Source organism: Drosophila melanogaster, chromosome 2R (assembly GCF_000001215.4).
Source record: "Drosophila melanogaster chromosome 2R".
Taxonomy (NCBI): domain Eukaryota; kingdom Metazoa; phylum Arthropoda; class Insecta; order Diptera; family Drosophilidae; genus Drosophila; species Drosophila melanogaster.
The window spans coordinates 5,331,010-5,354,728 of NT_033778.4; the positions used below are offsets into that span (position 1 = coordinate 5,331,010).

Below are 23,719 nucleotides of genomic sequence, written 5' to 3' on the forward strand. Positions count from 1 at the left end.
GGTGTATTGCCTCGCTAAAACTAGCATCGTGGAACGCCAACGGCGTCGCACAGTAGAGCTGGATAAGCATTGATGTTTACCATATGTTTGGATATGTACCTACAAACGCACCTTTGTAGTAAGATGCAACAACAGTGTGTCTCAGGCGAGGCGGACAAAAGCCACCTGACGAGTAGCTTTGCGTGCCCGACCTACAGAGCGAGCCAAAAGAAAAGCTAAAAGCCAACATAATACACGCCCATATTAACGTAAAACAGCTCAATGTTAGTCATTGAGCAACAGCTTCTACTGAGCGAACCTTACATCACTAGAAGGGGACAATCCTCCTTGATCCTATACGAGTCATGTAAAGCAGTCATCAAGTGTTGCAGCTATCTCCACGTCCAGGAACTGGCTGAATCACCTATGCGGGGAATTGCATATGAGAAAGTAAAACGCTGCTATGCTCCGCCTAGCGACACCCCCGACCAGTTCGAGGAGTTTCTGGAGGTGCTTGTGGGCCATGCGAGAGGGCGAGGCCCGAAGATCATTGCCGGTGATTTTACTGGCTGGGCAGTGGAATAGGGCAGCAGCGTATCCAACCCCAGAGGCCGTTCAGTGATAGACGCTATGGGAATTCTGGATCTGATACTGGTGAACGACACACGGAAGCCGACGTTTAACAACGTCGTTGACGATACCTCAGTATAGGGCTACTGGCTAACAAAAACTAACAAAACTGACAACGCTCTGATTTCCTTTAGTCTCCCTCCGAAAGGCACGCCTTGGAGACGGCAGAGAAGAACAGCCGGGCGAGCATACGAAACCAGGAAGATCGATGAGTACATGCTGGCATACCAAATCGATTTCCTAGTAGTCCCACATGGTGATGCAGTTAGCATGGAGGCTTGCCTCATGAATGTGGTTGGTAGAAAGCGATGCAGTCATGAGGAACCAAGGAAGAAAAAGGTATAGCTCAAACCACATGTATATTGGTGGACTGCCACCATAAGTCAGTTACGGTCTGAATGCCTCAGGGCTAGGAGAACGGCGAAACGAACCAGAGAGAGTACCCACCACGTGGAGCTCCTGGAGCCTTTTATAAGAAACCGCTTAGAATTCAAGCACGACAAAGCGGCTGTCAAAACGCGGGCCTATAAGACACTGCTGGATAGCATAGACAGAGATACCTATGGCCTCGCGTATAAGCTCGCAACCAACAAGCTAAGGAAGAGAAGGGTAACCCCATCAGACCCTGGGGTCCTTGCTAATATTGTAGAGGAACTATTCCCAATACAGACCACATTATGGCGTCAAACAGAAGTAGCCCCTGCCCCAGATTTTCCGTGCGTCACAGAACTTGAAGTCGTGGAGGCAGCTAAGCGTATCAAACCCAATAAAGCCCGTGGACTGGATGGAATTCCTGGAGCAGTTGTTAAAGCATTGGCGTTGGGTAGGCCTTACATCTTCAGAGCCACCTTCCAGCAATGTGGTTTGGACGGAATCTTTCCAACGAGGCGGAAATGCCAGAAACTAGTCCTGTTGCCGAAAGGCAAGGGGCCAGCACAAGCTGCAAACAGCTACCGCCCTCTATGCTTGCTAGATATAGTTGGAAAACTGTTCGAACATATCAAAAGCCTTGGAAGTCAGCTATATGGGTTCCGGAAGGAAAAGAGTACCCTGGACACCCCAAAATTAAATTTAAAATGAAACTGTTAAAATTTAATTTTACTTTACCTACCATCTAAAAAGTGCCAAAGGATTGCAGGTTGTCATTAAAGGATTAGAGTCATCAGTGACCGCATCCGAAATTATCGCGGCACTAAAGGTGAAGAACTTTAACACCAAAACGGTGATCAACATTCTCAACAGGAGCAAGGTGCTGCAGCCACTCTTTAAAGCCGGCTCGAGTCAGAAAAACAGAATAAGAATAACCGTAGAAGAACCACACAAGCGCAGGCAACCTGTGCAGTGCTCCAACTGCCAAGAATATGGACACAACAAAACGTACTGCACCCTAAAATCCATCTGCGTCGTTTGCAGCGATGCCCGCAGTACTGTAAACTGTCCTAAGAATAAAAACGAAAGTTCAATTAAGTTATGCAGCAACTGTGGCGAAAAACACACGACAACTGGCGAGGATGTATTGTTTACAAGGAACTCAAGAGTCGCATAAGCAAACGAGTGGATTCAGCTCGAGGTCGTATCACACCAACAATTCACAAAGCAATGGAACCGACTACAACTAACATCCCTTCGTCTGCCAGCCACCGAACAATGCCGAATTCTTCCTTTGCAAGTGTACTAAAATCAGGGATCCAAGCACCAACAGCAGTCACCTCCAGCGTCCAGCATAAAACTCACCAAATAAACACACAGAAAATGCAACAGCAGCCAATTGGCGTTGAAGCAATCTTGCTTTCGATGCAGCAATGTATGAAAGACTTCATGACATCATGCAAGAAACTATGCAAGAGCTTATGAGAAACCAAAACATCCTTATTCAATGCTCGTTTCTTCCAAAATAGGATAATGACTCCCTTAACAATAGATACCCGGAACGCTAATGGCGTTTCGCGGCACAAGCTAGAACTTGCTCAGCTCTTAGCCGACAGAAACATTGACGCTATGCTACTTTCAGAGACTCACCTTACCGAAAAGTACAACTTCCAAATACCAGGATATAAATTTTACTTTACGATTCACCCGGATGGCAAGGCCCATGAAGGCACTGGCATACTAATACGATTGCGAGTTAAGCACCACCTTCTTGGTAATTGGCAAGAAGACTGCTTACAACGTACCTCTATAAACCTCCAATGCCATAACGGTGCTCACAATCTCTGAAAAAAAATTCACAACACGTTTTGGTCACTCGTTTGGTGAAAGGTTTGTTGCAGCTGGCGATTGGAATGCCAAGCACATGTACTGGGGATCTCGGATAGCAAACCCTAAGGAAAACAGGTGTACAACGCAATCATCAAACCGCAACACAATCTTAACTATGTTTCCCCGGGAGCGCCTACATACTGGCCAGCAGAGCTTCCAGATTTGATTGACTTTGCCATCACAAAAATGATATCCCAATCAATGATTACAGCTGAGGCACTTCCAGAACTCTCATCTGATCACTGTCCGGTAATCTTTCATCTTTTGGCAACTACAACACATCGAGCGACCGTGTAGGCTTACAAGCAATAGGACCAACTGGGCGAGGTACAAAAAATATGTTGTTCCCATACCGGCTTTTTTAACCCCTGGCAACCGAGCAAGACATTGATCAGTTTGGGATAAAGTTTAACAAGACAAGTAGAGATATTGAAATGCTTGTGCTTGAAAAACGAGGACTTCGAAGGGAGTGGCAGTAGCACAGATCACGTGGCGCAAAGAATAATTAGAAGCAGATTCTCGCAAAAGCGGACGCACTACTAAGATACATCGAGAATCTCACGCCCACAGGAACAAAAAACTCGTTGTGGAAAGACCACAGGAACCTAAAGGCACCAACAGACACGGTTGTACCTCTCCGTAACTCTACCGGAAACTGGTCTCGCAGTGACACGGACAGAGCAAGAGTCTTCGCTGATCATCTTAAAAAAGTATTTCAACCAAATCCAAACACTAACTCATTTACTCTCCTGCCTTTAACTGCATTTGACTTTGCACCACAAGATCCTGTAGAATTTCGGCCAATCGAGACAACGAAAGTTATTAAAAAGCAACTGAAAACTGGAAAATCGCCTGGCTACGATTTAATAACCCCGAAAATGATGATCGAGCTCCCCACAATGTGTGCAGTAATGCGAATCTGCTTGCTCTTCAACGCAATTACTAAAATTAGATACTTCCCTCAAAAGTGGAAGAAATAAACTATAATCATGATCCCCAAGCCTGGGAAAGACAAAACACAGCCATCATCATACAGGCCAATAAGCTTACTTACTTGTCTATCCAAGTTATTTGAAAAAGTGATGCTGCTACGCATCAGCCCCCACCTCAAAACACACAACACACTCCCATCGCACCAATTTGGGTTTCGGGCAATACATGGAGCCATTGAACAGGAGCCGCATCACATCAGAAATTCGCACTGCCTTTGAACATCGTGAATACTGCACAGCTCTATTCATAGACATTGCACAGGCATTCGATAGAGTATGCCTGGATGGACTTATGTTTAAAATAATCAAACTTCTGCCTCAAAACATACATAACCTTCTAAAGTCCTACCTATATAAAAAAGGGTTCGCGGTTAGATGCAGTTCAAGCACCTCAAGCGATTGAACTTTAGAAGCCGGAGTGCCTCAAGGAAGTGTTCTAGGCCCAATTCTATACACCCTATACACGGCGGACATCCCAACAAACTACCAGCTAACGATATCCACATTCGGTTATGACACTGCAATACTAAGTCGATCCAGATGCCCAGTATAAGCTACGATGCAACTAGCACGCCATCTAACTTGTGTAGAACATTGGCTTGCCAATTGGCGCTTACGAGTAAGCGAAGAAAAGTGCAAGATGGTAACATTTACCATAAACAAACAAATCTTCCCGCCCTTGGTTATGAAGGTATTCATCTGGAAACTAGCCTCACATCCAAATCCGCTTGCAAGAAAACTTATTCGAGTATGCAGCCAAAGCCGACTGCACCGGAACGACCAACCAGCCCAGTGTTAAATTTGTTAGGCCACACAGCACGAACCATTTCGTAAAATGATGCTAAGTTAGTTTAGAATAAGATTTCAAAAATTATTGCTAGTCTCTTAAGTAAAAGAGAAGATTCAATAAATAAGCAAAACATGAACAAAACAAATTTTATTTTGATACTGGTTCCTGGGGAGCGCACCATTCGCTAAGATAGGGGAAAAGGCACAAAGGTCGCGGACAGACCGAATATCATCGTCTTCCCGTGCTGGTGCCTAAGCAGGGGCACCTGCTTTGAACATCGTGAATACTGCACAGCTCTATTCATAGACATTGCACAGGCATTCGATAGAGTATGCCTGGATGGACTTATGTTTAAAATAATCAAACTTCTGCCTCAAAACATACATAACCTTCTAAAGTCCTACCTATATAAAAAAGGGTTCGCGGTTAGATGCAGTTCAAGCACCTCAAGCGATTGAACTTTAGAAGCCGGAGTGCCTCAAGGAAGTGTTCTAGGCCCAATTCTATACACCCTATACACGGCGGACATCCCAACAAACTACCAGCTAACGATATCCACATTCGGTTATGACACTGCAATACTAAGTCGATCCAGATGCCCAGTATAAGCTACGATGCAACTAGCACGCCATCTAACTTGTGTAGAACATTGGCTTGCCAATTGGCGCTTACGAGTAAGCGAAGAAAAGTGCAAGATGGTAACATTTACCATAAACAAACAAATCTTCCCGCCCTTGGTTATGAAGGTATTCATCTGGAAACTAGCCTCACATCCAAATCCGCTTGCAAGAAAACTTATTCGAGTATGCAGCCAAAGCCGACTGCACCGGAACGACCAACCAGCCCAGTGTTAAATTTGTTAGGCCACACAGCACGAACCATTTCGTAAAATGATGCTAAGTTAGTTTAGAATAAGATTTCAAAAATTATTGCTAGTCTCTTAAGTAAAAGAGAAGATTCAATAAATAAGCAAAACATGAACAAAACAAATTTTATTTTGATACTGGTTCCTGGGGAGCGCACCATTCGCTAAGATAGGGGAAAAGGCACAAAGGTCGCGGACAGACCGAATATCATCGTCTTCCCGTGCTGGTGCCTAAGCAGGGGCTCTGGTGTCCGAGGCGAGGCGGATCAAACCTCCAACTGTAAAAGCCAGGAGGGAATCCGTGGCCTACGTGGGAACTTTCTAAAGCTGGTGCCTCACCTAGGTAACCGTAGGCCGTAATTAGCGGACAGTGCATTGGGGGGCAGACCCCCTGATCGCAACGACCCGTTCAGAAGGAGGTCCAGACTCTCGAGATCCCCCACTAGAGAAGTCGGTAAGGAGTCAGGGTGACGGAATCTCGGTTCCGACGGTGGCGAGGGATGAGCAAGCAGGCCTCCAACCGTCGTTGACTAGCGACTGCAGTGCTGCTGCAAAAGTGGAGAACTTGGCGCCTACAGCAGCTAACCTCCGGGATAAGTCAGAAAATGATGGACCACATTGCCGTGCCATCGCAAAAAACGGGAGCGAAGTCCCCTGCTGCATCATCACATCGGTATTCGGACCCGACCACGGCTCTCGAGAATGAGGACATGAAGAGAATACTCACCCGTATAAATGGCAAGATTAACATCCTGCTATCCGCATTTGAGACCCAACGGCACGTCACAAGAGAGACAAAGGGTGCAGCTTCTGAACTCTCAGCCCTTAACGCGATAACGCTCGATAGAGCAGAATAAAGGTGCAACTAGCGAGCTACGAGTGACGAGCAGGCTGAGGTACACAAGCCTACCAAAAAGGCTCCTCTCAGTCCGCAGGTGCCCAAGGGGCAAGTGCCCAAAGTCCAGGCGCACAAGCCGAGCAAGCACACGACGGGTGACAGCGGAGAAGGAAAGGCGAAAGGCAGAGACGGGTGAGGCTTCGTACCCAGATATGCTTAGGAAGCTAGGATCGGACCCGAGCCTAAGCGAACTGGGCAGCCACGTACGCAAAATCCAGAGAACGCAGCAAGGTGAGCTTTTGCTCGAAGTATAGGGAAAAGCATCGGAAAGCGTCCCAATGGATGGTCAAGGTGTCGCATTACCCAGGACGTCCGGCCCACGAGATGCTACAGGTGTCTTGGCTACCATTGAGCAGCAACCTGCAAGGAGACTGATAGGGCAGACTCTTATTAATATGTCTAATTATTAATTGACAGAGTGGGTGGCTAATCCTAAACAGGTGTCGTGTATGGAGGCGGGTGAATAAAACTACCTTAACGTACCCGGCTTGTCGTAAAATTCCACTAAAGGGTGGAAGAAGGAGCCCAATGGCCTACAATGAAGGATGTCGTGCAAGATCTGAAGAGCACACGGAGGTTTTTGTCTCAGTACGAAGGCATAATCCCACTAGGGCTTATGAATCGGATAAATTAGATTTTTAAATAGCCCAGTGAACCCGTCTGAGGGCGGAGTATGAGAGCGCATGATACAGTACGTCAATACAAGACTTCTGATTGAGGCGGAGAATATCGTGAATTCGCGTCCGCATACTCATTTGCCTGTGGATGCGGGCTATGAGTCGCCGTTGAAGATGACGCCTGGTTTGGATGCGGAGCTGCCCAAGGAGGGTTCTACGAGAGAGCAGTGGAGAAAGGAGGTGGGTCCTGAAGTATCTGGCTACGCTTGTTCGCCTCAAGAAGTGGAGGCAAAGAACGGAGCCCATCCACCAGGGCGATGCGATCCTGCCTTGGTGCAAGGGCATCGTGGAGGAGATCTACAGCAGAGCAGATTGAGTTGTCAGACGCGCTAAGTTTCGAGTGTAATTCACTCGAGGCCTATTGAGGACAACGATTCGACCCGTCTCTAAACTTACAGTTTTGGATTTGAGTGAAGCTGCTCTTCACGGACCGGCGATGTCGCGGATCGAAATTTGTAATCGATAGCAAATATTTTTAACTTATGCTGTGAACCATTTTAAATGTGAGGGGATTTCTTAGCTAAATGTGTGCAGGGACACTGCTTTTTCGCCACCGCCATGTTGGAAATTAGCCTGGAAACTTAAAATTTTCATTGTCGTTCGAAAATCTAAGGGACATACTGCGGTGACCTAGAGTTAAAAAAGTTCCAATTGTCATAACCATGAATTCTTACAGAATAAAATGAGCCTACTACTAGAAAATGGTTAGCCCCTTTCCTTCGCGATCCAGGGTGGCGTATCCGTATATTTTTGAATTCAATTGATTAGAAATTGAATATAAAACAACTCAACAAATAATAATTTTACAAACTTAGAAACAATGCGATTTCTTTTCATATGCATCATCTTAAATTAGTAATAATAGGAATTTAAAAATCAGTGAGATCGGTTTTACCAGACGCCTCATAAATATATCTTATTTAAAGTGTACATATATGTGTAATTTGAGCATCTTTATCTTCATTTTATCGCATAATTTTTTTGTAGAAATGTCCAAAATTTTGTCGATGAACATAAGTTTGTTCACAGCATAAGCTTTCAATGTAGTTCGGCGATCAGAAATGACTTGGCCTGCTTTGCATGAAGATCTCCAACGACTTGCATAGCTTTCACCAACAATTAAAAAGCAATAAATATATATATACTGCACGCTAATAATTGAAATTAAGTTAATTAAATTAGCTGAAGAAATTATAGCTCTTCTTCTTGTTCTTCGAATAGTGATGATCCTAAAATCATCGATAGTCTAAATTAAACATCGATGTTTCGGAAAATTTAAAAAACATCGCTGATAAAACGTGATATTTAGTTTTGAACTGAAGAGGTTTTATTAATAACTTTAAACCAGTAGTAGTAATTTTCGGAACAGAATAGCGCTTATGCAATCCACTGTTAGGTGTACAGTGCAAAGGGAATGTCATTTCTAGTTAATATGATCGGAACTATCAACTTAACAAAGCATCGTTCTACAGTTGGCTTGGGAAGGAAAGCTTATTAACGCATATGTGGAAAACACGGAATTTCTTCTTAACAGGATAACCAAAAAAAAAACCATTTTATTTCAACTACACCTATAGCAGACCACACAGCAGAAATAGCAAGTTTTATTAAGAAAAGAAAACATATATATATTTTTTTTAATCGTTTATAAAAAACAATGTCAATCATATGTAATAGAGTTTTGTAAATCAGGACGGATTATTACGCTTGTTGGATCGTAATCGCGCTAGTCCAGTGCGTTCTTCTTCCTCATCGCTTGTGTACTGATTAATGCTGGTTCCACTTGCACTTCCTACTCGTGCTGAAGACGTTGCCTGCATGAGCTCTTGGTCTGGTGCATTGCGGTTTTCATAAAGCAAGACTTGTAGCGTTTCTTCGTATATACGAGCTTCCGGAAATTCAACTTTAGTATGCTTTCTGTCAGTTGCATAAACTATTGAAGTGCAACACACTTCAGCTACTTTTTTTCCGTGTCCGTAAAATGACCAGCAGCAGATTTCACTTGGCCCAATTACGTCTTTAATAAACAAAATTCGTTCGTTAAAGCGCAAAGAAAGCTTATCAAATAATTCAATATTTTTTAATAAGTTGTCGTCTGATGTACTTGTGTACGAATACTTGTTATTCTGCCGCTGAACCACAAGAATAACAGCCGGCTTTAAAGAAACACTTAATAAAAGCTGCTCTTCCTTTTGTGAAGTTATAAGTGGAATGCGGCAAATTGGCTTTGGCTCCTGATGAGCATATAGTGCCCGTTCACAAGAAATAGCTAACTCGGTAATGCAGTAGTATTTGGCTTCGGCAAGCAATTCTGCAATTTCCTTGTTAGTTTCTGGTAATGGAACAGTGCCATCTCTTAAATAATTAAGAATGATACCAAAATGATTTCCACAGCGATCGATTAAAATCCATCCTAGAATTTTGTATATTAATATTATTCCGTATAAGAACATGTAACAAACCTTCCGAATCAGTCAGCACTTCCATTCTACCACTAAACATTGCGCTCAGCATTGTGTCATTGTTTTTCGTCAGTGTTCCAATTGTGGTATAATATAAATGACCACCAACATTAAGTTTTAAATATTGGGAGGAATGTCCTTTTAATAAAATTTTGTGATCACCTGACATTGATTCCGACATTTATACTTTTTGTTCTCTAGCTTTCGGGGTTCAGCTACTGCATTCAGATAACTTGCTTAGTCGGTCATAGTTCTCATGCGTTTATGCAAATTCGGCGAAATAGTGATTAGCAATTTAAAATTGTATTTTGACTTCAATGTATTGTATTAAAGGTATATTTAATGTATGTATTTATTGTTTTGGACAGCTCAAAAATTTGAGAAAATATCGATATGGAAACGACCCATCGATTTCAATTTATATTTTAAGGGCCTGTTTGGACAAGAGTGGGTCTATACCACATGGTATACCATAGAACAACGTGATTTTAAATATGCATACCGTCCACAGTTTTGCTGAAAATTAGAATGCTCCTGTTAGATAACACAACAACTATACAAGAGAGGGACTGTCGCTAAAATATTGAAATCTTAACAATGCCAAATTTTAGCGCTATTTTTTCTAGTTATAATCAAATTTTCAAAAGTTGCCATATTAAAGTAATTTTGAGTGAATCAGAATATATTCATTATCTAATAGCTATTTATTTTATTTATTTTATGTTGCATACCTGAGATTACAAGTAAGATATCAGCTCAGCGCATCTGATAACGTGAAACTCAATTTTATTAAAATAAAAGTTGTATGTATATATAACCGCCCCATGTGCGATTAATTACAATACATATAAGTTATCCCACCCGTAAATATAGCACCCTGCTCTGTTGATAAACAAATTTCATACCCCGATCTCAGCAGCATTTCCTTTGTTTTTGTTTTTGTCGCCAGCACTTAACCATCCGATAAATGACCAAACTTAACGTAAACACCAGTCAGCAAATTTCAATTTCATAATGCTGTGAAATAATTTCAGTATAAAGTTCAAGAGAATTCTAAATAAAAGCTTCTGGCCGAGGTTGAGTGGATTAGGATTAAGATTTAAAAATCAGACTGAATCGGGACGATTAATTAGCGCCCAACGTATAGCGGTGTAGTTCAAAAGTTCTAAAAAAATATTAACAATAATAAGTTAAATATAAAACGAAACTCGCGCCGCTAACCACTCACATTCTTAAAACATCCACATTAATCCAACGACATCTAACTACTGTGGCAGTGATCGTGGAAAAACTTAATTGGAAATTATAAATGCAATAATCCAACTAAGAATATTATATTTAAAAATGTGGACTAAATTCTTAATACAAACTACGAGAACACAAGAATAATAATAATCAGACTCAGCAAGAAAGACAATTGAAACAAAAAGCCAAAAACTATTACCGAAAATATCCCAAAAATAAAAAAATCAACAAGAAGAAAGGATGACCTGATGGTAATCCCCCGCCCCAGCTAAATACAAACAATTGACAGTAAATAATCAGGACAATTAACCTAAAGGACCTAATAAGACTCCAACAAAATGTATCGTGACCAGAAATTAATATTAAGTCTTTAAAAGAAATTAATAAAATTAGAGAAAGCTATAAGGAATACCATAGAGTTTTAAAATTAAACATTTCAACATCAAATGTATCAATTAATTAAAGAAAACAATCTGGAAAATTTAATAGTTTTGAAAATTAAATTTAATAATGGTAACCGGAGGTTCAGCACCAACCAGCGCCATGAATCTGAAAATGGAATTAATTACCCGATTAAAAAATGTACAATTGGGAGAAGTGACCAAAAAAATTGAAGGGACAGAAGGGCAGTTAAACGCTAGCAGAAATGTAGTAGAGTTTATAAAATGCAAACAATTGACCCAACTATAAAGTGCGACACTACCGCTTAGGTAATTAAATCTTTACCAAAGTTGAGAGTTCTAGGCAAGTAAGAAGCGGCAGAAACTGTCATGGGTCTATATAAAATTCGAAGTGAACAATATCTTATCTGTTTACCAATACTACGTTATAAAATCATGGGAGCAACACATGATGCTCTAACTAACCATGATACAGTTTTAAACTTTAACGCAATTCTTTCCAGATTGGATTTTGTTTATAAAGATTAAAGGCCAATCCATATTCTCGAATCTGAATTATGCATCCTTAGACAGGGGCGCTAAAGCATTACAGAATTCTACAACAAAGTTAACAAGAAAATTGCTTTACTCATAACAAAAATTTTAATGACATATGCAAATGACAGAGAAATAACCAAGGAAATGAATAGAACAATTAGGAGTAACGCTCTTAGAATTCTTAATTCCTTATTTTACTCTTTTCTCTAAACCTACTAGACTTGCCAAATGTTTTGGCAAAGTGTCAGAATAAGAAACTAACATCATCTAAACATCAAATAGAATGAATAATAATTGGAATAATAATCAGAACCATAATCAGAATATTAATCAGCATAATAATTGGCCGGTAAGCGGGAACTTTGGACAAAAGAATTAATTTGAATTTAAATAACAATTGCAAGGTACAACCCCCACCAGAACCAATGCAGGTAAATAGGTTATGATTGTTAACATTTGACTTGAAACCCTAAATGGAAACTATTACTCTGGCAAAATTGTATGCAGTTAACACAAAAATGTTAAGTAATGATGACATTAAAGATATGTTAAATCACCAACAAAAGCCTGTAAATATTGCAGATAATTGTACTGCATAAAGAACTCTTAATTCGCTTATTAAGTCGCAAAATGCGTAAATACTTCTTATGAAATATCTAACGGCCCATCAAACCTCGGCACCAACTTCGCCGCGAAGCCGTCAACTGCCTTCGACAGATGGTGCTCTTTGGCCCACACTGTGTCCCCCACCTTGCGTTTCCACGACCATCTTCGAAAATGATAGTGGCGCGCCTGATCCTGCGCCGCCCTCTCCATGTTTCTCCGCAGATCAAAGATGTCCTTCCGCATTCTTCCCAGGTGTCTGTGTACACCTGCTCGTCCCGGTCTCCTGCTCGTCGAATAACTCGTTCGACAGCCTCGGCTCCCTTCCCTGTGTGATGAATGCCGCCGAGTATCACGTGGTCTCCGACACACATGTGTTTACCGCCAGCTGCAGCTCCAGCCAGTTCTCGTCTCATTTTCTCTGATCGGCACCTGTGAACTGCGCGATTATTGTTTTTACGGTCCGGTTAGCCCTTTCCGTGGGGTTCTCTTGCGAGGTATATGGAGCTGTGAGTTGGGGTCGTTCTTTTTCCGTTGCAGAGTAGTTACTTTCTGCTGCGTGCAGCGTTTTACAGGAGTCGGGTCGACCGCTTGCCTTGATCGCACTGCTGTATGCGGATCGCGCCCAGCGAAGCCGACCAGCCTGGACGGCCTCGAATGCGTCTTGGTGGGCGTCGGTTCACTCCCACTTTGCCTGCTTCTCCAGGAGCGCAATCAGGGTCTGTACTAGCGTCGCGTAATCGGGTACGAAACATATGTACCACGACGCCACTCCCAAGTACTGTCTCAGCTCCTTCACGTTTCGTGGAGGCTTCACCTGCGCTATTTCCGCTACCTTCTCCGTATCCGTCCCAATACCTTGATTTGTCACGCGGTGACCCAAGTATTGTGGCTTTCTCTTAAAGATTTTGCACTTATCCGCATGTACTTTCAGCCGGCATTAGACTCCGAAACGCTTCTTTCAAGTTGCGCATGTGCTCCTGCAACGTCCGTCCGATCACTATGATATCGTACTGATATGCGAAGGCCAACGGCATCATTTCGGGCCCTATTATTTCGTCCAATGCTCTTTGAAACGTTGCCAGTAACTGGTCCAGGATCGGGATCGGGTACGCGTCCTTCACGGACCTTGCGTTTATCTGCCGGAAATCCACACACAACCTCCATTGTCCCGTCTTCTTTTCCACAATCACAATTGGTGAGCTGTACGGGCTTCTGGACGGCTCGATACATCCTTTTTGTAATAGCTCGTAGACTTTGGCCTTGAATACTACCTGTACTTCGGGTTCTTCATGTAATACCGCTGTTTGACTGATTGATCATCCTTTATTTTTACTTCGTGCACTGAAACTGTTGTCCCTTGTACCCTTCCTATGTAACACCTCCTGCAGCGCACTTCGGGTCTCTAAATACATATTTCTACTGTCGCTAAAATTGTTGGGTTGACTGTTCAGCTATGATACTTTACTGTATGCCTAAGATACTGTGTGCTTTTTTTCTGTTTAGTCAGTCTGCATCTCCGAATAAAAAAGAGCACTTCCTAAAATTGTTTTTTGCTTACAAGCCAACTTTGAAGACACAGTTAATCTTTACGGCGCCTCAGTTGTGCAACAATATCTTCGTTATCTAAGCTCTCCCTCTTCGAAATCGCTACATAAGCATGGTCTTTTCATTTCTTTAAAATAGCTAATAAAAAGGCTTATTAGCTAAACATACATGATACAAAATTTTCAATAAATTTAATACGCACAAAGAGCAACAGGTAATTTTCAATCTTTGAAGGAGGGCTTATAATTTCCAACATACATATTTGCAAAATGATTTTGATCTTAACTATTGTAAGTTTTTTTTTTTAACTTATTGCGTTATTTATTGGATCTTCTCTTTTTGTGAGACTAACAATAATTATTCAAATCTTATTATATAACTTATATTAATTACAATATGAAGTAATTGTATTAGTTAGAGACGGCCCTAGGATTTCTTTGCTGGGCTGGAGAATCTTTGGGCTTCAGTCGGCTCTGACTGTAGACTCGCGTAAGCGACTTCGCGAGAGGATGTTCGTGTGCGGCGAGCTTTGCTTGATGTTTACTTTTTTTCATCTGAATTTCCTCATTGACAAGATTTATGTGGAGGTCTCTATGGATGCTTTCGCTGCGTAGGGACCATGGTGCCCCAGTGATAGTTCGCAGAATCGTGGACTGAGCTCGCTGTATGATTTCAATGTTGGTTTTTGAAGCGTTTCCCCATAGTTCACAGCCGTATGTCCAGAGGGGTTTCAGCACGGTATTGTAGAGGAGTACTTTGTATTCCAGACTAAGGGGAGAGTTGTAATTAATAAACCAGCGAAGATTGGCTGCTTTAAGCTTCATATGAGTCCTCTTAGATTCTATATGTCGCCGCCAGGTGAGGCGTCTATCTAGGTGAACGCCGAGATATGTTACTACGTCTGCTTGTGGGATAAATGTATTGTTCAGGGTACAGGGTGGGCAGGTTTGTCTGTTCAGTGTGAAGGTTACATGTCTGCTTTTGGTCTCGTTTATCTTAATGCGCCAGTCCGCAAACCATCTTTCCACTATTTTAAGATGGCTGGCAAGTTGCTCTGTTGCCTTTGCTGGGCATCTAGATCGGCTAAGTATTGCGGTATCGTCAGCAAACGTAGAGGTTGTGAGCTGATAGTTTGTAGGCATGTCTGCTGTGAATAGGGTGTAAAGAACGGGGACCAGTACACTTCCTTGGGGGACTCCAGCATTGATAACGCGGTCGTGTGAATTCGAACTGTTACACCTGGTTGAGAACACTCTTTTGAAGAGATAAGATTCGAACAATTTGTACGTGTTCTGGGGAAGCAGTTTTGTTATCTTGTACATTAGTCCTTCCAGCCAGACTCGGTCAAATGCTTGTGCAACATCTTAGAATATAGCTGAACAGTATTCCCGGTGCTCAAAAGCGGTACGAATTTCGTTTGTGATGCGATTGACCTGTTCGATCGTTCCGTGATTTTTGCGAAAGCCAAACTGATGCGATGGTATTGTATTTCGCCTTTTTAAGTAGGGAGTTAGTTGTTTTAAAAATGCCTTTTCAAACAGTTTCGAGAGACACGTTAGGAGACTGATTGGTCTGTAGGATGAGGGTTGCGTTTTGCCTTTGCCTGGCTTGGGAATCATTACTATAACCGCCTTTTTCCACCTTTGGGGATAGTATCCAAGTTTCGTAATAGCGTTGAAGAGATGGCATAAGGTCAGAACCGCGCAGAGTGGGAGTTCTATGATCATTTTTGGTGTCACCAAGTCATGTCCAGGTGATTTTTTGGGCTTTAGATCTTTTATGATAGATGCTATCTCACTATGGCTGAATGTTACTGGATTTATAGGGGGGAAGCTTTTAGTTACTACAGGGACGATAAATGAGTTGCTAGCAGGATTTGGTTGAAATACTTTCTGAAGGTGATCGGCAAACGCATTAGCTCTATCTTCGTCGCTGCGTATCCAGCTTCCACAGGGACCTCGCAGTGGAACGACTGTTTCTGCCGGTGCTTGTATGCTTTTGTGTGCTTTCCACAAAGGGTTCCTTTTGCTGGTGGGCGATAGTTGTTTGATATATAGAAGCTGGGCGTTGGCTTCCTCAAGCTTAAGTGCCCTGGTTAGTTTACGTGTTGCTATTTTTAGATGTTCTTTAGCCGTTGGGGATCTATGATTCTGCCATTCTCTTCTTAGTCTTCGTTTTTCAAGTACTAGCTGTTCGATTTCACGATTTGTCTTGCTATGATTTGTCATTTTGTGTGTGTCTGGAGGTGTAGAGGCCTTGGCTGCAGCAACAAGTGTTTCCTCTATCGATTTGACCAGGCGATCAACATCCTCGTCGGTGAATACTGTTTGGGTTGGTTCCATGTGAGTAAAAACATATTTCGCGTACCTTGTCCAGTTGGTCCTGTTGCCTGTCAGCTTGTAGAGCCGCTCAGTTATATGTGGTCGGTGCCAGAGAGTAAGTAGAACTGGAGAGTGATCAGATGATAGTTCTGCAAGTGACTCGGCCGTAATATTATTTCTTGGAATCTTTCTTGTTATTGCGAAGTCAATGAGATCCGGTAGCTTATTTGGATCTGCTGGCCAGTATGTAGGCCCACCCGGAGTCACATGATCGAGCTTGTTTCGCGGCTTAATGAGCGCGTTGTAAAGTTGTTTGCCCTTTGGGGTGAAAAGACGAGATCCCCAGTGCGTATGCTTGGCATTGTAGTCACCGGCTGCTATGAATCGCTCACCGAGTGAGTTGAAAAATTCCGAGAATTAGTCCTCAGAAACTACAAAACGAGGTGGGCAGTAGACTGCGGCCAGAGTGACGGGGCCGCTGCTGGATTGCATGCTTATGGAAGTGGATTGCAGGTAGTCCATTTCAGTTCTGTTATAAAGGTGGTGTTTGATGCGACTTCTGATAAGTATACCAGTGCCCCCATGGGCTTTGCCGTCCGGATGGTTTGTGGCGTAGAATAAGTATCCTGTGTCTCGGAGAGGAGCATGACGTCAATATTTTTTTCGAATAAGAACTGGGCAAGTTCGTTTTTATGCCGTGAAACGCCATTCGCGTTCCACATAGATATTTGAAGTGGAGACATTATATTGATTTGGATGACAGAAGAAGCTGTATCAGCATGTTTTGGTTTCGCATAAGCTCTTGTATTGTGGGTTGCATGAATGTCATAAACTCTTTTAGGGTTTGCTGGAGTGAGATCATCATCGTTTCAATGCCAGTTGATATATGCTGCGTTTGTTCGTTCAAGGTAGTTATTTTCTGTTCTTCCCGAGTAGAAGTCGACTTTTGTGTTAGCGGATTCACAGATTTAATTCCCGATTTTAAGGCACTAGCGAAGGAGACGCTAGGACTGGTACGATGTGTAGGGGGGGGGGGGGGGGGTGCAGTGTAGGCCGACTCAGAGTTTTTTTTTTTTTTTTTTTTTTTTTGAAGGTGTAAAACTACTTGCTTATACTATTTTATAGTAAAAAAACAACCGATTTTATACGAGGCTCGATGAAAACACGTCTTCACACGTCAGCGAACACTCAGAATAGTATTGTAAGTCAATAGAATTATTAAGAACAGCTATAATACTATAAAATTTCAAGCAATGGATGCTCTACTTTTTTTTTCGTACGGGTCCCACGGCCACACCTCCCACCCAACCGGCTCGATTCACGAGAAGATAGATGCGATATAAAAAAAAAACAGAAACGAGGCAATGAATATAATGCAAAACAACAGTACCACTTCAACCTCCGAAGAGATAAGTCGTGCCACCCAGTTTAAAGCCCGGCTTCGCGTAAGCCCAAAACCCTTATCAGCAAAATCTTGATAAACAAATATCAACCACAAAGAGAAAATAAAATAAAACCAACAACAATACCGCCAACCCGGGCTCAAGCTCTTAACCAACAATCATGACAGACCCACCAAACATTTACAAAATTACTTCAAAAACATACCATCGCAATTAGGTGAACCTAAATTTATAATTATCAAAAGGAAAGACAACAACTCTTTCGAAAGAATTTCACCATTCATCATAAAGAAATCGGTGGACTTTGCCTGTGGAGGAGAAGTCGAGGGATGCAAACGAACAAGAGACGGCAACCTAAGACCGTCTATAATATTTTAAATCGTGCGGAAAAAGAGGGCAGGCTTGAACCTAAGAGTGGTAATGGGCGGAAAACCAAAATTAACAAGCGAGTAGACTGCCTTAAAAGTGATTGCGAACCCCCGAATCTCGGTCAGATCACTTGCTCAGGATATCAGGGAAGAATATCACCTAACTGTGTCACACGAAACTGTGCACCACGTTATCCTACTACCATAGGTACTCTTCAAGAGTTGCAAGAAAAATGCCTTTGCTATCAGAGGTCAATATTGAAAAGCGTCATTCAGCATGATAGATCATGCGGAAGAGTACTGGGATGACGTCATATTTTGTGACGAAACAAATATGATGCTCTTTTATAACGACGGGCCAAGCAGAGTATGGCGCAAACCGTTGAGTGCGCTAGAAAAACAAAATATCATACCAACAATCAAATTTGGAAAATTGTCAGTGATTATTTGGGGCTGTATTTCCAGCCATGGAGTGGGCAAATTAGCCTTTATTGAAAGCACTATGAATGCCGTGCAATATCTAGATATTTTAGAAACAAATTTGAAGGCCAGTGCAGAAAAATGTGGTCTATTTAGCAACAACAAGCCAAATTTTAAGTTTTATCACGACAATGATCCCAAACATAAAGAGTACAATGTACGCAACTGGCTACTTTATAACTGTGGCAAGGTGATCGATACGCCCCCTCAGAGTCCTGATCTGAACCCCATTGAAAATTTGTGGACCTACTTAAAGAAGAAGGTGGCAAAAAGGTGCCCCAAAACACGGCAACATCTCATTGCTGCGATAGTCGAAGAGTGGGAAAAGATCCCGCTTGAATATGACCTAAAAAAACTCATCCATTCCATGAAAAAAAGGCTTCAACTTGTAGCCAAAGCCAATGGGGGTCATACTAAATACTAAAAATTTTCAAATATTAACAAAATAATTAAAAAATTTATGATTAAACTTAGGTTTAGTGTTTTGTGTAAATAGTTTCTTTACACTCTCAAAAGTGTGTAAACTTGAAATTTGTTGTTTATTTTCTTGTATATTTGATATTTTGAATTTGTTTTTTAATTTATAAGTAAAATAAATATTGTTTAATTATATTTCATAAAAAAATTGCGTTTAATTAAACAAATAACCCTTAATTTTGACCTTTAAAGTTAAAAATTCAACTTATTTCACGGTGTGTAAACAGTTTCTTGACAAACAGTATATATATAGTATAGTATAGTATATATATATATAAAGTTTAGTAAAATAATCGAACATATCGATTGTAATGACACTAACATAAAAAACATTAAACATTACCCGACCAAAAATTCAAATAATTTGTAATTTTATTAAACTTTATCCATTATTCATTTATCAACTTATGCGCTTTTCATGCAGAATTTGAATTCGCGTGCATAAGTGCACATAGATTGGAGTCTCGACATCAGGAACGATATTTAGTTACTATTCAGTTTCATCGGTTATCGGTTCAACACAACCGCTAACCATGGTTTTGCTATGTATTCTGTGAATTGCTTAAATGCATTTAGGAAGGGGAATACAAAAATATATTGTGCACAATTCAAATTTTTTTTAGTATTATTATTATAATTATTATTATTATAATTATAATCATTATAAGTTTAAAATCATTATACTATGTGGCCAGAGAGATTGCACGATTTTCCCAGCCGTTTAATAAGGATGTCATTTGTGGAATTAGGCTATAAGCATCGTAGTGGATGTATGACCAATGCAATTTTTGGACATTTGAAAAAATTAAGCATAACAAACAAAAATATTGGCCGCTGCTACAGGACGAGTGTATTTCAATTGAAATGGTGAAAGAAGGTAATTTATATCAATCACCAAACGTTACATCTTAAAAAGTAACATTTTTTATTCATAGGTTCTAAGGATGCAGAGTACTTATCTGCTGAGTCTATTTCAAATTCGTTGAGACCTAAAGAACTTCATTACACTACAGATGCGCTTGCATCTAATTCAAATATTCATGAACATCCTCTTAGACGCACGAGAAATATTAGCACAAAAAAATTGGCACATGATGACAGTTTGCCTCACACGGGTGCTAAAAAAGGTAAAAGACGACGCAACAGTGATACGTCCAGTGAAGAGGATCGGTGGCTTACCGCCATAGAAACCGGGAAACTAGACGTTGTTGATGAGGAACTTAAAAAGATAAAGGACCCCAAACTTATGACAGCACGTCAACGTGCTATTTATGAACGGACACAGGACTCCGAAATAAATGGATTTATAGAAGAGCTAATTGCTCTTCCAAGTGGTTATAAAGAAAAGGAAAAGCCGCAGACTGCGGAGGAAATTCATAAAGCTCTTCTGAAATCTCAAAAACGAAAACAACAAGCTGACGAACGCAGAGAAAAAGATAAATTAAAGACAATGGAGCGGTTGTTAAAAAAACAGGCAACCAACAGGGATCGGATTTCAATTCGCAATAAGTCTTTACAACAGCCCTCTTATCCAAAAATAACCTATATAAGTGCTGTAACTGGCAACTATGTAATAGTTCCCCCAGGTTACGAATATCCTTTAAAAGTTCAACTCCCTCGTACACCTCCTCCTTCACAGGTGTGCTTTGTAAGCGGTTGTGAAAATCGCAAGACATATAATTGTTCAACAACAAATGTTCCATTATGTAGTCTTACATGTTATCGTAAGAATATCAACAAAATAAGAAAAACGTCTACAAATACGTAGATTTAATTTTAATATTGATTGACAAAAAAATTGTTTATTATTTCATGTTGCTCCGTTTCAATTCGCTGTAAAAACTGCAATTCGCCTTTTAAGCGTTCAAGTTCTACTGTTTGCTCAAATATCTCATATTGATAGACTTGCTGCTTGTTCTGGCGCTGAATAAATGCCGTTTTTAATTGATTTTGAGTACCAATAGCGCGTAGTTTTTCCTTATCGACATCTTTGGCAAACGTTTCAGAAATATTACAATAATTAAACACAAACTTTTTAAAAATAGTGAATGCTTTAATGTAGTTGAAGCATTCTTGTTTAAACATTATTTTGCTACTGGAAAGGTTTGGATGCTCAACTCGCACCGTGTAAATTTCATCTATAAACACACCAACTTTTTGAAGTTCTTCCATCTTATTGCGATTGTAACAAAGTAATACTTTCTTACTATGCGTTGCGTTGCTATTGACAACTGAACGAGTCGTAAACAAATAAGAGCTACGCGTTTGTATATAAATGCATTGAGGCTTTAGTATTTTTCTTTTGGAAATTATATTAGCTTTCAGTATTTGAATTATTTGAAATGCAAATAATAACCCTTTTTTAATAACCCGTTACTCGTAGAGTATAAGGGCATACTAGATTCGTTAAAAAGTAACAGGCAGTGGGGGGGAGCGTTTCTGACCATATAAAGTATTTATATTCTTGATCAGGATCAATAGCCGAGTCGATCTGGCCATGTCCGTCTGTCCGTATGAACGTCAAGATTCAGGAACTATAAAATTATATTTTACATTAATTTTTTTATAATTATTAATTAATTAATTTTTTACATTATTATTAGTCTTGTAAATTTCTATCGTTTTGCAAAAATAAATTGGTTGCCACGTCCACTCTAACGCCCTAAAAGCGCCTAAAGCTGCCACTCCCACTTTTTTTTAAAAATTTTGGATATTTTGTCATAATTTTATTAGTCTTGTAATTTATATATATTTGCCAAAAAACTTTTTTAAAAGGCCCACTCTAATGCCCTAAAACATCCCAAAACCGCCAAGCCCACATTTTTGAAGCATTGTTTTTAGTTTATTTTGTTTCGTTAATTTTATTATTTGGAGTACGCATTCACACTTGCTGGGTAAAACACACACTCTAATAGTCGAGAAACATTTCTTGTTTTTAATTTCGAATGCTGGCATAGTTATGAATGGAAACAGATTCCCGAACGGACTGGACTCTGGAAGGGGCCTTTTATCTGCCAGATGCTTCTGCTTCCGCCGTATGCTCGGTTCTGCGCAATGGGGACCAGAGTTCTTTCTGCCTCTCGGATTCCTTAACTAGGGGTCGTGAATTGGGCGGGACCGAGCCCTTGCGGCAGCCCTCGAACATATGTCCAGTTTGGAAAAACGTTCGAGGAAGTCGATAGACGGGGTTTTGACGAAATGCACTTTGACCGCGCGCTGCGCTTACTCTGCCACTGGATGAGTGTCGCTTTTCGCTGGCCATAGCTCTCGTGGCCCTTGCAGCCACTCTGGTTCGTGCCAATATAGATGATAACCTGCCAATTAACACTGAGGGACGGATTGATTTTGATTTCGGCTTCGAAGAGGCAATTTGGGGAAAAAACCGTAAAAATAGGAAATATCTAAAGAATAGCTCGACAATTTTTCACAAATTACAAATTTAATTATTAAATAATTATTTGGAAAGTTTTTAAAATTTTTGTTTTCGGAATTGTTTTATTTTTGTGTTTTTTTTTTTCATGATATTTACTTTTAAGAGATTGGCAAATGCTTCATTCTCTAAGTAGAGCGAGATTGTCTTTAATGTCTTATATTTTCTAAAGTATAGCTTTTTTTAAAATTCTTAAGGGTGGGCCAACAATGTTATTGCGATTTAAAAATTTTTGAAAAAAGTCAACTAGTTGATTCTTAAACTTTATCAAAATTTCAGATATTGAAAACTGGACGTGGGCAAAAAAAATAATTATTGGGCAAACAGTTCTAGATTTCAAAAATTCGATTTTTCCGAACCCAGCTTCTTTGAGCTGACATGACAGCCATTTTTAAAAATGTTTGTTTTTTTTTTTGTGACAAAAAATTTGATCTTCATAATTTTTGCCACGCCTTAAACAATTTTTAAGAAGAAGTAAAATTTTCAGACTATCTTAGTGCTCAACGAAGAGTGCAATTCAGAACTTAAAAAGTACATCTAGTTTGTAGATAAGGAAACTGTCATATTTTTTTTTGTATTCAACAAACAGACTAGAGAAATTTCATTTTCATTCGACACGAGCAACACAACTGTCGAATTTCCGGATGAAGTAAAAAACAAAAAATTGAAAAGCGAGTATAAAATAAAATACACTCAAGGTACAGTTACGACCAAGTGCTTGCGCATAATTACAGGTACACTGCCGTCGAAATGAGCTTATTTCCCTGTATGAAATTGAGGAAACTTTTCCAGATGACGAGGCGTCGGTTTGCCAGTGGAGGAGATGGTATTCGACTTATGGTCGCCGATCGCCAGGTCGTTGGTCATGGAATCAATGGGCGACCCATATACTTCGATAGTCCGGACTGCCCTTTTCCGGCTATTCGATATCGGGAGGTTAGCCCAGAGTTGTGTGCCCTACGTGAAAAGGAGTTGGACGACTGGAAGAAGCTGTCGCTGGATGAAAAGAAGCAATTATACCGATATAGCTTCTGCCAAACATATGCAGAATTCCAGCACATTACACCCGAATGGAAGATGTGTCTGGGCGTCGCTTTGTGGCTTGTGTCAATCGGAATCGCGATATCGATAACTATGAAGACCGTTCTCTATGGAAAACTGCCGGATACGTTTAACGATGAGCGCCAGTCGGCCCAATTGCGGCGCATCATCCAGCTGCAAATGAACCCAATAACTGGACTAGCGTCCAAATGGTGCTACCGAGAGAACAAGTGGAAGTAGCACATCAACACGATGATTTTCCGTAAACTATGTACAGAAACGTAACTAGCAAAATACAATTCAACAGCAAAGT

The 23,719-nt window shown here is 40.8% G+C and overlaps 4 protein-coding genes across 6 annotated transcripts, besides 13 other annotated features; 2 read left to right on the forward strand and 2 right to left on the reverse strand.

The window, feature by feature from the left end:
- The first annotated feature begins 145 nt into the window (after positions 1–145).
- Positions 146–1,611: a mobile genetic element.
- A 96-nt stretch (positions 1,612–1,707) lies between these two features.
- Positions 1,708–4,791: a mobile genetic element.
- Positions 4,792–4,793: 2 nt separating this feature from the next.
- Positions 4,794–5,636: a mobile genetic element.
- Positions 5,637–5,638: 2 nt separating this feature from the next.
- Positions 5,639–7,037: a mobile genetic element.
- An 86-nt stretch (positions 7,038–7,123) lies between these two features.
- Positions 7,124–7,556: a mobile genetic element.
- Positions 7,557–8,696: 1,140 nt separating this feature from the next.
- Positions 8,697–9,986, reverse strand: CG10465 (uncharacterized protein). The gene is made up of 2 exons (NM_136321.3): positions 9,553–9,986; positions 8,697–9,503 (listed from the first exon to the last, which is right to left on the reverse strand). Exons 1-2 carry the CDS (start codon positions 9,731–9,733, stop codon positions 8,779–8,781), a joined length of 906 nt encoding a protein of 301 aa, NP_610165.1. The 5' UTR covers positions 9,734–9,986; the 3' UTR covers positions 8,697–8,778.
- Positions 9,987–12,394: 2,408 nt separating this feature from the next.
- Positions 12,395–13,703: a mobile genetic element.
- Positions 13,704–14,181: 478 nt separating this feature from the next.
- Positions 14,182–17,391: a mobile genetic element.
- An 83-nt stretch (positions 17,392–17,474) lies between these two features.
- Positions 17,475–17,591: a mobile genetic element.
- Positions 17,592–17,965: a mobile genetic element.
- Positions 17,966–19,175: a mobile genetic element.
- A 292-nt stretch (positions 19,176–19,467) lies between these two features.
- On the forward strand, positions 19,468–20,963 carry CG10395 (uncharacterized protein). 2 transcript variants are annotated; one of them, NM_136323.4, is made up of 2 exons: positions 19,468–19,812; positions 19,871–20,963. In NM_136323.4, the coding sequence occupies exons 1-2, from the start codon at positions 19,800–19,802 to the stop codon at positions 20,701–20,703; spliced, it is 846 nt and encodes a 281-aa protein (NP_610167.3). In that variant the 5' UTR covers positions 19,468–19,799; the 3' UTR covers positions 20,704–20,963. The 2 variants fall into 2 exon arrangements, with proteins under 2 accessions (NP_610167.3, NP_724408.4); NM_165428.4 differs by having other exon boundaries at positions 19,731–19,812.
- IFT20 (Intraflagellar transport 20) lies at positions 20,708–21,113 on the reverse strand. The gene has a single exon (NM_165429.3). It carries the CDS (start codon positions 21,105–21,107, stop codon positions 20,712–20,714), a length of 396 nt encoding a protein of 131 aa, NP_724409.3. The 5' UTR covers positions 21,108–21,113; the 3' UTR covers positions 20,708–20,711.
- Positions 21,114–21,295: 182 nt separating this feature from the next.
- Positions 21,296–21,805: a mobile genetic element.
- An 89-nt stretch (positions 21,806–21,894) lies between these two features.
- Positions 21,895–22,227: a mobile genetic element.
- Positions 22,228–22,443: 216 nt separating this feature from the next.
- Positions 22,444–22,740: a mobile genetic element.
- Positions 22,741–22,984: 244 nt separating this feature from the next.
- COX4L (Cytochrome c oxidase subunit 4-like) lies at positions 22,985–23,714 on the forward strand. Of its 2 annotated transcripts, none has more exons than NM_001273779.1 (2): positions 22,985–23,099; positions 23,158–23,714. In NM_001273779.1, exon 2 carries the CDS (start codon positions 23,158–23,160, stop codon positions 23,644–23,646), a length of 489 nt encoding a protein of 162 aa, NP_001260708.1. In that variant the 5' UTR covers positions 22,985–23,099; the 3' UTR covers positions 23,647–23,714. The 2 variants fall into 2 exon arrangements, with proteins under 2 accessions (NP_001260708.1, NP_610168.1); NM_136324.4 differs by having other exon boundaries at positions 22,985–23,036; positions 23,100–23,714.
- Positions 23,715–23,719: the final 5 nt, after the last annotated feature.